Source organism: Pterocles gutturalis, unplaced genomic scaffold, assembly GCF_000699245.1.
Source record: "Pterocles gutturalis isolate BGI_N339 unplaced genomic scaffold, ASM69924v1 scaffold49423, whole genome shotgun sequence".
Lineage (NCBI taxonomy): Eukaryota > Metazoa > Chordata > Aves > Pterocliformes > Pteroclidae > Pterocles > Pterocles gutturalis.
This window is the reverse complement of record NW_010124860.1, coordinates 15,805-31,602: the sequence shown is the minus strand read 5'-3', so window position 1 is coordinate 31,602 and position 15,798 is coordinate 15,805. Positions and strand designations below refer to the sequence as shown.

Here is a 15,798-nt window from a genome sequence, read left to right as displayed (position 1 = left end):
GAAAACGACCACCTGGCCACAGCTAACGATCCCCAGAACTACACTCACGATTCCCCCAAATGGAGGGGGGTGAGTGCACCGCTCCCAGAGGCACTCACGGAACGGAGTTAACAGCCCAAGCGTCCCAGACCGGAGCGGGGAAAACGACCACCTGGCCACAGCTAACGATCCCCCCAGAGAGGGAGGATCCCAAAACTCACAGAACAGAGATAACGATTTGAGCGTCCCACGCAAAAGTAGGGGGGGGGAAGGCCTTGGAGAGCGATGTGGAGCCAGGAGAGAGCACCAAAACCGCAGGCGGAGGCAAAAGAGAGAGCACTCTTCCGGGTGTTCTTACCTATATACTGGGCATGATGTGCATGTTATGGAATAAATCATTTTCTATTCTGAGTTTCAGTCTTAACATAAGAGCAAACCAGGCTAGCAGCTGGACTGTGTCTCTTTGCTTGTCTGCTGACCTTGGCAGCAGGACAAAACATTATTCTCTTATCAGCTCCTCTGAGCATAAATCCAAAACACAGCCTCTTGCTAGCTATGAAGAAGAAGGAAAAAAAACTAGCAGAGTTAACTTTAAGCAGTCTGTGCTTAAACCACGACACTATAGATGCTAGAAGATTAATCTGTCTCACTGTTAGCTGCATAACTTTTAGATTTTAATTTCCGCTTAGAAACAGCTTTTACGCTGCAAGTAACAGTAGTACAAACCAAAAATATCACACCTTCTGGGAGTTACAGGAGGGAAAACCACCGCAGTTAGGGTGGAAGAGCATCCAGTGCCGATGTTGCTATTCTGCATCTACTGGTAGACGGTGTTCTTGGTCTTTGTGTAATATATCTACTGAAATCAAGCATCAGTCTGACAAAATGTAGGAATGTAGTTGTACAAAGATTACTGTGTTCTGCTAAAATAGTGTTTGAATGAGGCCTACATTACCAGAGTAATGACTCCCTGAGTTGTTGAGAAAAAGAAATGGCATTTACCACTGATGGTTTGTAATTGTATTGTACTGCTCGATAAGAATTCTGTAGAATTGAAGAGGCTAAATTTGAGGTGGCCTTTGATTCCTTCTATAAACGTGTTTTGGTTTTCTTTTTTTCCTTAAAGGTTGATTTATGCTCAGACTAAGATTTGTATATCTTTTTGTTCAAAGGGGAGATGTTTTGGGTGGACATGATGGAGAGCTTGCAAAGTTAGGCTGGAAAAACTTTGCCCTGTTTTGAGAACAGAGCTATTTCTCTTGTACACAGATAACTATAAAAATGTTATCTAAGTGCCAGCCCTGAGCTGCTTTGAAAATGGCAAGTGTTAAATGAGTAAGGGGAGAACATCTGTGCATTGGCTTAAACAGTGCGTTTGGCAGCAGCTGTGGTAGAGTACTAGTAGTGCTGGAGAATAGGCAAAGATTTTTTGACTAATAGCAGTATGGCATGGTACGTAAAACTAGTATGTACGCTCTCATCAGAAATGTTATTTCAGAGCATGATTACATGTAGTTATGTGTATGTTAGTTAATGTTTTGATTCAGGTTCTTAGTGTGTCTTAGAATGAGTCATTTCATTGTCATACCCAGGTGCATGGTTCAACTTGATGCCCGCCTTGCAGTCTACTTGCTAACTTCACCTTGTTACGGCTCCCTTACAAAGATGTATTTATTCTTAGTGTTTTTACAGTTTGTAAATTGGTTAAAATGTGTGTAAAAATTGTTTGTAAATGCAAAGTAGTAATTAGTATTGAATAGAAGAAAGATTCTTGAACATAGAGAGCTGTAGTTTCATACTATTCTTTTCTTTGTGTTAGAAACTGGACCAGGATCTTAATGAAGTGAAGGCTCGTGTTGAAGAACTGGACAGAAAGTACTATGAAGTGAAAAATAAAAAGGATGAACTACAGAGCGAAAGAAAGTTAGTAATTAATTGAAATATGTCTGAATCTCACTTAATGTAAAGGACCCCAACTGTGTAGTTGTTAACATGGCACGGAGATATGTTTTTAAATATAGCCGTGTATGAACTCCTGCACTTCACCTTCCCATTAGATTAGCAGTCTTTGAGAATAATTACAATTAAAAAATCCTTAGACTTCATTCACTCTTAAGATATTTTCATTATTTTTTTTCTGTAGTTATCTATGGAGAGAAGAAAATGCAGAACAACAAGCTCTCGCTGCAAAGCGGGAGGATTTAGAAAAGAAACAGCAGCTTCTCAGAGCAGCAACAGGAAAGGTGAGGTACCTTGTATTTGAGAATTGCCTGTGGAAGCTTTTCTTATTCTTAAAGGACAAGTCATAGTAATATCTGAAAGATACGACCATTGTTTCTTTTGGACATGGTGTTACTGTCATAATTAAGACATTATATTTGCAAGCTGAATTTTTCAAATATTTATAGCTCTAGAACTTCTTGGAAATTAGTTTTGTAAGCTCGGTAATTGGTGGGGGGGTAAGGAGACAAGGTAGAAATGGAACACCTCTGAAATTTCTTCTGATACCTCTTTGCTGTTAAAAAAAAAAAAAAGACCCTGAAAAGTGGCAGACTCAGATATTTAGGTATCTTCTGTTAGAGTTCTAGGTTAGTTAGTAGGAAGTTGGTGAAAAAGAAAGTTACAACTTTAACAAAGTTAAAGGTAAAGTGGATATTACTTCTGCATCTTTTTAATTGCAGTTCAATAATGACTTATATTTTAACAGGCCATTTTGAATGGTATAGACAGCATAAACAAAGTTTTGGAGCACTTCCGTCGAAAAGGCATAAATCAGCATGTTCTAAATGGCTATCATGGCATTGTGATGAATAACTTTGAATGCGAACCAGCTTTCTACACTTGTGTTGAAGTTACTGCAGGGAACAGGTAATTACGTACTCTTCAGTGTTACCCAAGTTAAAGCAGCTGCAGTATTAAAATTCAGTTGTTGGTGCCAGTTGCCACTGAAAGCTTTATTATTTTAAGCTTGAGCTCTCATTCTTTTTTTGTCGAAGTACCTCCTATATAGCATGAGCAAACTGCTACTCCTTCAAGAAGGAGCTAATTTAAAAATTCATCCTAGGTGCTCTTGATCCTTGTCTAAAAAAAACCCTAAAACAAAGACCCCCTCAAAAAGGTCCCAGACCCACGCTCGTGACATTTGCTAGAAGGATTGATGGTTATGCTGAGCTATATTGAATAAAGTGGATGTCATCATCTTGTGTGGAGAATTCTACAGTAAGCAATGCTGATGTTTCAACAATAACAATAAGCATTATTTCACTTACACTAGAAAATATCATGGATGAGGATGGTCTCTAAACTGTCAAAACCTGCTATTTAAAAGCTGTCTGAAAAAATGTTGAGTGTTAATGAGTCCATGTAATTAGTGTTCTAGAACACACATTACTTCTAGAAGTAAGTGCCCGTTAGGGTGATCCACCACTTCCTGCAGCATCTGACACTTCAAATAAATTTAAAGTGTCTTTTTGTGTGGTTAGTCCCCTGTTCCAATTCACAAGTAGTCATATAAATTCTTGTTCCAATCAAATGCAGATAGTGACCTAAGGGCAGGAAAGAGGACAGAGGTGACAGGATCTTGAAATTTATCACGTAGAAATGTCGGTGCTACCACAATTATGAAATGGAGTCCCTCATCTGAAACGTCTGTGTAAACAATGGTGTCACTTCAGAGTACTTCACAGTTCTCTCTGAGTCCTTGTACCGCATAGTTTGAAAAAATCAGAAACAAGCAAAAGAAAGATCCCTTATTTCAATGTGTGATGCTAGTCCCGATCATGCACAGGGCGGTAGATGTGGTTTCTGCTTCTGTTGGTTGTGTACAGAGGCGTAAGATGCAAACTCTGTAAATCTATGCAGAGAGGCCTAAATGTTGTGTCTTGAAATGGTATGGAGGACAGAGGTTTGCAGCTGAACCAAAAAAGGCAGTTATGCGACACTGTGGGCATATTGAGCTGCTCTTGTGACTGGAGGGTGGAATGTAAAATTCTTGGCTGATTTGATTTTAATGAAAGTGAATAGAGTATATCCACTTGCTTATTCTAAGGCATTGAAACTTGAAGAGAAAATGCAGTGCACCTTTATATTGATATGTACCTGTATGCTTGCTGTTCATATACAAATATGTTAGTGCTTTTGGCACAGTAAAGTTTTGCTTGCTTGTTGGGCTTCTTAATTAGGTTGTTTTATCACATTGTGGATTCTGATGAGGTCAGTACAAAGATCCTAATGGAATTTAACAAAATGAACCTTCCTGGAGAAGTTACTTTCCTCCCTCTGAACAAGCTGGATGTTAGAGATACTGCTTATCCTGAGACTAATGTGAGTTAGTGTTCCTTTTGAACCTTCCTCTACTTCTTAATTACAAAGCCCCATGTTTTGAATTGTGTGTGTATATTGCTTATTGCCCACCACTTGCTTTGCTTTTGTATGGCTGCAATTAAATACTACCTCTAATGTATACTTCTCAACATAAAAAACTCTGTTACAGGAAAATACTTTCCTACAAGGTATTTTCTCTTTAAAATTTAACTTAATCTTCCAAGTAAAGAGGTGATACTAAGAAGCGGAATTTTTTTGTAACGTGATAATCGATAATTGCCTGCATTACTGAATTGTAATTTCTTTAAGCTGAAATGCTGCCCTGGACAAAAGCTGAAGAGGAGGATAGTGTCATATTGCAGCTGTGGACAATTTCTCAAAAGTTATTGGAAATTAGTTGTGTTTTTATATTTAAAAATGCATAAATAAACCTTTTGTGACAACCATTTAAAAAGTAGTTCTGAAATACATTTTGAGAAAGTATCTGCTCTTATTTGAAATTTTAGTAGTGAATTAACTGTGTAAGTGGTAGCTGTTTCCTACAATAATGAAGGTAGACTAAGCTCTTTAGATGCTTTTCTTTTTTCCTCAGATAAACAGGAAAAAATAATAGGAAACAAGCAGACTTCTAGTGTGCTTATTTTGGAAGGGCTTTGTTAGTAAAACTCTGTTAATGTTTGTGTCCTGCTGTCTACAAAAAGGAATCATATTTTGGAGGGAAAAAATATTAAAAAAATTAATAAAAAAAAAAAATTACCAATTCATTATACTTACCCAACTTGTTTCAGTAGCAATTTAATACTCAGATGAGATTCCTGGCAGACTCTTAGTTGACTTAAGGCTCGAGCCTACCTGTTAAAAGCTAAAATTCAAAAATCTTACACTTGATTTCTGTATGGAGTTCATGTGTTTGTCTTGGGAATGTTCGATCAGTGTGTCATCCTTGTACCAACTGACAGCTGTTTGTTTCCAAAGTATCATTCACAATATTGTGCCTTGAATTCAGGTTTTGACATCCTGTATGTAAATAATGATATACACAGCTTCAGAAGTCTTCATTCTAGAAGTTTAATTGTTGGTGAAACCGATGTTAATATTGAGTGAATTTGAGATCTACTAAACTTTTAGAAATTCTTGTTGGCTGGAGTGTATTCTATTTTTAGTCTTGATGGTAGTTTCTTTTTCCAGTGCTGTCTTGAATTCTGTGTATGAATTAGTTGCAATATAGTTGACATATTTGTATCAATGTGTTCTTCTCATTAAAAATCACTGTCACTTCAGGATGCTATTCCTATGATCAGTAAACTGAGATACAATCCAAGATTTGACAAAGCTTTCAAGCATGTTTTTGGAAAGACTCTAATTTGTCGTAGCATGGAAGTGTCTACCCAGCTGGCCCGAGCTTTCACTATGGATTGTATTACTCTGGAAGGTAAATACTGCAGTTCTAGAAATTCTTTATTGTAAAAATGAGAACCTTGGAGCATGAGGCTCATTAAACATGGTCTGTTGGTGACATCAAGTAAGATTGCTTTAAGTAATATATTTGACTGAGATGTACAAGGTTGCCCTTGGTTAAGTACGGTGCTTCTTCACAAGCTGTTGAATTTTCTTATGATCTAAAAGTTAGTAGCTATGTATCTTCACCCTGAGAATTGTAAAGCAGATTAGGTTTGAATTCGTACAATTTTTTTAATCCAATTTAACAGGTGTTTGTTTTTCAGGAGTATTTATGGTGTTTTCCACAAATTTAAACCAGTGCTTAGGGTGTGAACCTGTGGCTTTAATTACTGATAAGTGCAAGGTGAATTCTTCTGTGTACCAGACACATTGACATGTTATGTTCTCTGAAATAATTTGTATCTCTTGTTAATTGCCTTGTTCTTGGAGGGCGGATAAGTAACAGCATACTCAAGTACAAGCCACAGATGCTGCTAGTTGCTCAGCCTCTCTTTTGTTTTCTCCTTCATGGAAGATCTCATACTGTAGTGCTAGGCATTTTTCCTGTAACAGAAGTAATTTTTCCTTCAAGCTTCATCGTTTCAGAAGTTAATTAAAAACAAAACAAAAAACTAGATAATGCTTAAAGGAGATCATAGCAGTCTGTGTTGATCTTGAGAAAGAAAATGCACTTTAAGTTGAATCTTGAAATAAACATTTCCATAATTATTGTGAACATGCATGTGTGATTCCCAGTACTGATGCAGCACTTCTGTACGTTAGTTGAAATATTCTAGATAATCTACTTTGTAGAAACTGCTCTCAACATTATGGAGAGTGTATAGTGTACAGTTTTTAGTGTCATTCTGTTATACATTTAGGTGATCAAGTAAGCCATCGTGGTGCTTTGACTGGAGGTTATTATGACACGAGGAAGTCTCGGCTTGAATTGCAAAAAGATGTTAGAAAGGCAGAAGAAGAACTTGGTGAACTTGAAGCAAAACTCAATGAAAACTTACGCAGAAACATTGAAAATATCCTTTCGGTGTTCTTGGGGAAAGGTTGTGTGATGACAAAGCTTTTGTTTTGTGGTTACAGTAGTAAATAGAAAACAGGAGACTAACATAATAGGTATTAGCTGGGGCACTTGTTTTGACTGTTGCTTGTGCAACTTGGTTCTAGATGTTGCAGTAGGGATTTTAGTAACAAATAAATAAATGCTAAAACAGAAACCAAAAACCCTGCATGTGAAAATTGCTGTACAACCAGTGGAAAATAACAGAGTTTAAAACATACCCATTGTTTATGTGCCTGAATTATGTTATTTTTTAAAAATCATTTTCAGATCAATGCAACTAATTAAGAAATAGTTTCTGTACCACTGCTGTTAATACTTTTGGTAAAATTTACATACCGTGGAAACTTCACTCAAAAATAGTAAATGAAGCATACCTTGTCAAATAGTTTGCTTCAGAGAGTGTGCAGCCCTGTAGGTTTCAGGAAAAAGGATCTTTAGTAATCTGTCTCTTTAAAATTTTATCTTGATCTTAAAGCTTAGAGATGGGGTTAAACCATAAACTTTGAGGCTTTCTATTCCTTTTAGAGGTTGTTGTAGTAACTACTAACACAGGTACACAAGAATATATTGGTTATAATCTTCACTGCCTCTTCTGACTCCTGTTATATTTTTAGTACTTGTGTCCTGAATTGTTGTGTTACGTAGTCCACTTATGCTGTGAGGAGGAGATGGGAGAGCCTTATATTATAAATAAGCTCTGAGTTGTTTGACAGTCTTGGTCTTTTCAGGCTCTTTATACGAAAAGTCAAGTAACTGTCACCTTTTTCTCTCATCATTAGTGCTACAGTGTCCTTTTGAGATCCAATATCTAGAATTCTGGGGCAAGGGGAGGTTTATACAATTTTCTTAATTATCCAGGTCATTCTGTCCTTTGAACTGAACTCCTTTGTTTTCCGACCTACAGCAGTGAATTAGAGACATTTTTGGGGCAGCAGATAAGCAGAACACTGAAGCCTATGCTTAGATCTGCAGATGATTAGGAAAACTTTTAAAAGTATGTACCTATGCCTTGTTAAGTCAGTGAAAGAATGTCGAAATGGTCTGTTAAATGTGACTTAGACTGAATTTGCCAACTGGCTTTACAGGCACCAGCAATAATGAATGTCTTTCACCTTCCTTATTGTTACCTATAAGCAATGTGCAGGACTTCATAAGTATCTAATTGTAGATACACAAATTAAGAGTGGCATTTTCTCCTTCCTTCTTTTTTAAGCTGCAAATATGTAGGCATATGGTTTAAAAGGATTTGTGCAGAAACTAATTTTAGCACTAATCCTAGTGTGCATTGTACAGGTGGCCTGCTTTTTGTAACTGGGAATGGGAGTTGAATTCCTGATGCTTGTAGTTAAATTCCCCAATTACCTGTTGGACCCTTTGGTTTCAGTGTAATTTTACTTTTAACCAGGACTACCATTTTGGAACTGAAACATCTTTCTTGCTATTATTTAAGTAAAATCTTTAGGCCTGGGTTTCTTTTTGCAGAGGGATCTCTAGGGGATGGAGGTAGAGGGTTCATCTGACTGATAGAAATCCCTATGTGGTATACCCTTCAGGTATGGTAGATCAGTGACTGTAATAAGTGATGTTACTGTAGTCTGACAGTAACTTTTAGAACAAACTGCAGACTTCAGTAGTTTTGAAAGTAAAATATATATTCCTGCTCACTTTCTGTTATGCAGCTCATTCATTCAGTTTTCCCAGAAGGTTTAAGTATATAGTGAAGTGTTCTACTGTAACCTCTGCTTCAGGGAATTAACTTAATTTTTAGGGCATTTAAGTTGATGTCATGTTAAAAAATTCCATAACATGATGTTAGCAATTTAGCATAAATTAAAACAATCCTCTGCAAGCTCTGTACCATGACTTAAGCCATTACATAAAAATTAGCATGAGCAAATTAGACTTTTTGCCTCAGAATTGAGTAAGGGATAATTGTATTGTTCTAATGTTTCTTTTCAAGTCTGCATCTGCTCTTCTATATTTTGTAGGATCTCAGTTTTCCTTACAAGTTCAAACATATCCTTGTTTTCCTGAGTGCCATGTTGTAAAATTAACAGCTCAATGAAGCTTTCCACATTTGTTCTTGGTGTTGATAGGGATCCTGTTTCTTCTCTAAAACTCAATCTTTTGGTTTTGTATGGGTGGGGTTTTTGTTAGTTTTTTGGGTGTCTGTGATTTTTTATATCAGCTGAATATGCCAAAGGGAATAAAAATTGACAGTACTAGTAGGTATAAAATGCCTTTTAAAACAAGGACAGCATTTTCCTTAGTCCACAGTATGGATTAATAATGAGATTGACCAGCTAATGAACCAGATGCAGCAAATTGAGACACAGCAGAGAAAGTTCAAAGCCTCTCGAGACAGTATTTTGTCAGAGATGAAAATGCTGAAGGAGAAGAGGCAGCAGTCTGAAAAGACATTTATGCCTAAGGTATGGTATGGGGATATTATAAGCTGGTACTGGTTTTATGTTAATTTTTTTTGTTAATATTACTGATAAGCTTGCATTCCTTTCTGGTTTAAATCATAATACAAAATATAAAAGGATGACTAGAGCTATGTCACAAAAATATGTTTATGTAAACAGAAAAGTGAAATTCATATAAATCGATAGATCACCCTGAGGAATGATTCTGTCTAATATCTGTTCCATAGCAACGCAGTTTGCAGAGCTTGGAGGCAAGTTTACATGCCATGGAGTCAACGAGAGAATCGTTAAAAGCTGAACTGGGGACGGATTTGTTGTCTCAGCTAAGTCTTGAAGATCAGAAACGTGTGGATGCTCTTAATGATGAGATTCGACAGCTACAGCAAGTAAGGATATGAAAATGTCTTGCCATTAAATGTGGTACCTCTTGTCCCAATAAACTTACTTTTGTCCTTTTGTATGAAAGTCACTTATGATGAATGTGGTGTAGTTAAAGTAGTGTTACAACAGTAGTAGGTAGGCATGTTGGGAGTTTTCTCATCTGCAATTGTATTTGCATGTTTGTCTCAAATGCTGGGTGAATTTTACTAGCTGTATTGTGTGAGAATTACAGCTGTTTGTGTTGGAATCTTCCGTTTCCTTGCTCCTTCTCTTGGACTTTACATCAATAAATACAAATGGATATCTGAAAGGAATGATGCACAGTGTGGGAAAATTAAACAATACCTTTAAACACATGGTAGATCAGACAAAAACCAAAATTTTGTCTGACGCTCATGTTGAGAAAATATTACTGCTTAAGTATGCTTTAAAGCTCTTCTGGGTTTAAGAATTGTATTCAAATGCTAATACAGTCTGAGAAACTTAATTATTTGAGTGGTAGACTTTTACATTAGACAGTTGCAAAAAATATTTCCTTTTTGGTTCTTTCTACCTGTTAGAATTAGAGCAACAATCCAAAGAATTCTTTGATATTTTAATACACAGAATTGTGTGAAGAATGGGGTTTTTGTTTGTCTTAATTTTTTTGAAAAGGAAAAAAATAGTTCTTTAAGAGTCAGTGAAGGCAATCAATACACTTTATTTTTTCAGGAAAACAGACAGCTTTTGAATGAGAGGATTAAACTAGAAGGCATTATCACAAGAGTTGAAACGTATCTCAATGAGAATCTGAGAAAACGCTTAGACCAAGTGGAACAAGTAAGGATTTTTTCTTAAATATACTTTTGTAATTGGTTTCTTGTTTATTCCCAGGGCTTTAGTGTATTAATCATTAGATAAATACTCGTTCATTACACTGTATTATCTGTGTTGGGTTTAGCTTCCCTGTATCCAAGCTAAGTGTTTTACTTAAATTTCAGCAGTTATTTTTGGCGTGTGAATTGTGACAGAAAAAATATAATTATTCTCTAAAATTTTATTAAAATATTTAATACAGTTAAATGTAGAGTAGCAGAAGATAACTTGTTTGTCTGGCTTATAGTTTTGTTCCACTCCATGCTGAAACTTGGTGTCATTTACTTTGTCCAATAGGAACTGAATGAGCTACGAGAAACAGAAGGTGGCACGGTCCTTACTGCCACAACGTCGGAACTGGAGGCTATCAACAAACGAGTGAAAGATACTCTGGCACGGTCAGATGGTTGGTAGTATCATTTTTTCAAAGAAAAATTTCCAGGGTTTTGAAAGTTCACACAAACCATATTTTGGTTTAGAAATATATTGTAATAGGAGAAGTAATCATTAATTTCAGATATGCTGTAGTAGTTACATAGTGTATAACAGATTTTTGGAGTTTACTCCAAAAGATAAGTGAAACAAGATTTTGTGCATGTTGTACGTAAATTAAAGTGTCTGCAATTGCACACTGTAATACCAGTAAGCATGTGCTGGTGATAACAGACTTCTGGCTTCAGGGCATAGTGCTTTTGAAGCAACCCTCATACAAGCACGATTTTACATAGTTCTTGAATTTTGTCTAACCTATCTAAAACTAAGTTGCTGTCAAATAGGAAATAGCATCTGTATGGCTCAAAACGTGTTTTTCATTTCCTTTCTAGACTTTAACAATATGACCTTGGTATGTTTGTTAGGATTTTAAGCCATATACTCATGAAGAAGAAGAGGGAGGGATTTTCAGCCTTTTTGGTCTTAAAATTAACTTTCTATTCCTTAATAGATCTTGTTCTTTAGATTATCTTTTTGTTTCGTAAATACTTGGCTGGATAATTGCTGATTTTATGCAGTTGAGAAACCTTACCACTTTGGTTTTTATGCTTTCCCCCAATATCAGATTTAGATAATTCTATTGACAAAACAGAAGCAGGAATTAAAGACCTTCAGAAGAGCATGGAACGCTGGAAGAGCATGGAAAAGGAGCATATGGATGCCATTAACCATGACACAAAAGAACTTGAAAAAATGACTAACAGGCAAGGCATGCTCCTCAAGAAGAAAGAGGAATGCATGAAGAAAATCCGAGAGTTGGGTTCACTTCCACAGGAGGCTTTTGAAAAGTATCAGACTTTAACTTTAAAGCAGGTAATAAATGTCCTTGGTTTCATGTTTCATGACCAGAAATATTAACGTCACATACATCTTGAGTGTCAAATGTGGCTAGAATTGCAAATCACTTTGATACGTTAATGTTTACCATTTACAGTTATTCCGCAAACTGGAGCAGTGCAACACGGAACTGAAGAAATACAGTCACGTTAATAAAAAAGCTTTAGATCAGTTTGTGAATTTCTCAGAGCAGAAGGAAAAATTGATAAAAAGACAAGAGGAACTGGACAGAGGCTACAAATCCATCATGGAACTGATGAACGTCCTTGAGCTCAGGAAATATGAGGCTATTCAGCTGACTTTCAAACAGGTAAGCAAATGGCAACAATTGTAAAGACACTGATGCTGAAATTAAATTGTGCCATTATGTAGCAACTGTAGGGGAAAAAGCAATATTAAGTACATCTATAATAATATAAGACAGTCTCATGTAATGAGGTTTGTGGGGTTTTTCAATACTGAAAAAGAAATAGGCTAGCATTTTAAGTAGGTTGCATTATAACTCTATCTTTGCCTTAAGCCTCTTAAATACATTCTTTCTGGTAAATCTTTGTACTACATACAACCCTCTCTGGGGAATGTCTGGTAATAAACTGCACCAAATCCATTCTACAGATTTAGTGAAAGTAATTCCTAACGTTAAGAAAGGATCTTAACTGAAATATGTGAAGATCACTTGCTTAACTGAGAGCTCATTTGCAGTTTACTGAAATAATTCTAACGTTTTCTTGAAAAAAATGGTGAAAGTTCTACTACAAGAACAGTTGGTGTAGCTGTTTTAAACCAAGCTCTGTATCGCGTATGTTTCTCACTTCTGCTTGTGCTTAAGAATGAATGTGGATCTCAGCTTTGAAGCAGATACTTGGTGTGATAGTGTAGAAACAGCTGTTGTCTGCAGTTGATTTCATTATGTAAAAATAAGCTAGTGTATTGACTGTTTCTTTTTAGGTGTCAAAAAACTTCAGTGAAGTATTCCAGAAGTTAGTCCCTGGTGGCAAGGCCACATTAGTGATGAAGAAAGGAGATGTGGAGGGCAGTCAGTCCCAGGATGAAGGTGAAGGCAGCACTGAGAGCGACAAAGGCTCTGGATCTCAGAGCAGTGTTCCATCAGTAGACCAGTTCACTGGAGTTGGCATAAGGGTAAAAAAAATATTTGTGTTTCAGTACTCAGAATATTCATTTAGATTGCCTTATAACTGTATTTTTAAAAGGCAAAATTAAGTTGGTCATGTGTATTTACTATAATAGCAAATGGTGTTGTGGCTTAATATTTTAAAATCATCTTGCTGTTGCATTATTTTCTTAGGTTTCGTTCACAGGGAAGCAGGGTGAAATGAGAGAAATGCAGCAACTTTCAGGTGGACAGAAATCCTTAGTGGCCCTAGCCCTGATATTTGCTATCCAGAAATGTGATCCAGCTCCATTTTACTTGTTTGATGAAATTGACCAAGCCTTGGATGCTCAGCACAGAAAAGCTGTTTCAGGTAACTGTCTACCTTTGTTCTTCTTCATTGTGGTTGAAGGTGATAGTCTGTCTTCTCCTCCCTGATGTTTAAGATAAAAGCTCTTAATCATAAAGCCACATTTTTTGAATATCCCAACATGTGTGTTAGAATTTAACTTTGTGCCTTCTGAAGCTTTCGTGCACTTGGTTTTAGGAAGCTCTGTGTTGTCCACTGTGTATAAAGGGTCTCCTTATCACACTTCAGTGTGGTGGAAATAGTCCTCTTTTGAAGTGTAGTTTGATTTTTAAAATGAACTTCTAGCTCATTGCATTGTTGGAAAAGTGCTTACTTTGGTTTTCATCGTAGAGGTCTAATAAATACCCCATTGATTTTGCTGAGTGGCTGGGTTTGTCAGAGTTGTTACTGGCATTATTGATAATACTTAAAAACGTGGTATAGATCCTTTCTTAATTTGTTTGGGTTTTTTTTGGGGGGGAGGTGTGTTGTTTTGGTTTGGGTGTTTTTTTTTGTTTTGGTTTGGTTTGGTTTTTTTTTTTAATTAACCAAAACCTTATTTTTAATAAGGAAGAGCAGCTTTTTGTCTGTCTCATATTAAGACCTATCCTGCTTTAGTGAAAAGAGTACATTAATAAAGAATTTTTGTGTTCTTTTTTAGATATGATTATGGAACTAGCAGAACATGCTCAGTTTATTACAACAACTTTTAGGCCTGAACTGCTTGAGTCAGCTGACAAGTTCTATGGTGTAAAATTCAGAAACAAGGTAAATAATGTTTTAGTCATGGCATTTACTGAGAACCTGATCAAGTTGTGCATTTGAGGTTTGACTTAACAAGAGCTCAGAGTGAGTAAGTGTTATTTCAATGATGGATTTCTAGTTACATCGCAGTCTTCTGTAAAAGTTCTCCATCCTGAAAAAGAACTATCCACAGATGTCACTTGTCATGTTCTTTAAAGGAAATTAGAAATTGTTTATCGTCCTGTTGCTGACTCCTGAAGCCTTCAGAAATAAGTCTGTCTTATTCTGCAGGAGATACTGCAATAACTGTATGCTTGTTTTTCTTCCACCAGGTTAGTCATATTGATGTGATCACAGCAGAAATGGCCAAAGACTTTGTAGAAGATGACACCACGCATGGTTAAAAGAAATTATACTTGCTGCTTGTTTCGAAGATGTGTATAGTGTTATGTTTATGCCAGGGACTTGTAAATTCAAAATATGAAGTATTTAGTCCTTGTTTAAAATAGTTTTTGAACATACATTTTAACCAAGACCCCAAAAGGCTTAGTTTGAAAGGAGCTTGAGCATCCCTTTTGTCTCTGTTGCTGTATTTTATAAGATAATTGTTAATGTACCCTTTATACAGTACCTGTAGTTTAAAACTTTTGTTCTCTTCCTTCAAATCTTTTGTAAAATGTCTATTGCTGTTTTAAAGCTTTTCAGAAAGTGCTAGCTATTCCTTAAGTATAATTTTGTCATTTATATTGCCTCACATGTTTTTTTTTTAATGGCTTCGATTAAAATGGTTGCTTTTATCGCTGTGACTTGTATACATTAAGTTTTTGGTTTACATTGTCTGTCTTCAGAGGATTCCACTGAGATGGAGTAAATACCATTTGGTCATATTGGAGCTGTCTATTTCAGAAGTATGAGACAAAGCCATTCTTACAATGTATTCCTACTTTGCTTTTTCCCCTTCCTTGCACATTGCCACTGCCAGCAGAAAACCACCCCAAATGTGTTCTTGTCCAAATTCATAGTCTTCTGGTTATTGAACTGAAGGAACTCTTAACTATCAGAAGATACTGAGAAGGTTGAAAAGACCCTAGAACTGTATCAAGACAAATCACAGCCCCCTCTTTTTTCTGGCACCCTGGCCAGTGTAACAATTCCATCGTATCCCTTCAGCCTGAAGGACCAGTGTAACTTGAACCACGTGACAGTCACCAGTCAAAATGCAAGTCTCTTCCTGCTCTCTAGGGTTTTGGCAAAGTGGTATTGAATACTTTGTTGTGTTATTATGGTACATGTAAGGTTTTACCCTGAACCATATATTTCTAGGATAGCTAAGCAGTTCTAAACACAAAATCAGTTCCTGTTGCATTAGTATATATAAAAAAAATAAAATAACATTAAACAGTATCTTATATAAATTTAAATAGTACAGTGAGAAACGGTGGGCTTGTATACTGCCTTTACTCTGTAGGGCACTTTCAACGAAGCAGAAGAGTAAAGCTGTCTGGTAGGTTTTCATCTGCAAGCACGCTTGCTCCCTTCTGAGAACTTCAGGAAGCACAGGAAAAGGAGAGCATGAACTGATGGCAGGTCTCCTGAGCTGAGGAATGCATATACTTGCACTGCAAGGCAGGGTAAGAGAAGAATAACTGCCCCAGGGAATGATAATCATGTACGAAATTACTACCTGCTGTTAAGTCTTAAGACAGAAGGAAGAGGATGTTGTACCTGACATAACAAAGTTTCTCATAGTTCCTAGGGAGATGGTACCTACAACAGTAGA

General features: G+C 36.4%; 1 protein-coding gene across 1 annotated transcript; it reads left to right on the top strand.

The window, feature by feature from the left end:
• Positions 1-1,798: 1,798 nt before the first annotated feature.
• On the top strand, positions 1,799-14,822 carry SMC3 (structural maintenance of chromosomes 3; the record flags this gene model as incomplete). The annotated part of the gene is made up of 16 exons (XM_010078358.1): positions 1,799-1,902; positions 2,123-2,222; positions 2,687-2,847; positions 4,161-4,302; positions 5,584-5,734; positions 6,624-6,787; positions 9,091-9,252; positions 9,477-9,635; positions 10,342-10,449; positions 10,783-10,891; positions 11,543-11,790; positions 11,912-12,124; positions 12,763-12,954; positions 13,121-13,298; positions 13,936-14,042; positions 14,351-14,822. Coding segments are annotated over 16 exons (2,370 nt in total), but the record flags the coding sequence as incomplete, so codon positions are not given.
• Between the last annotated feature and the right edge of the window lie 976 nt (positions 14,823-15,798).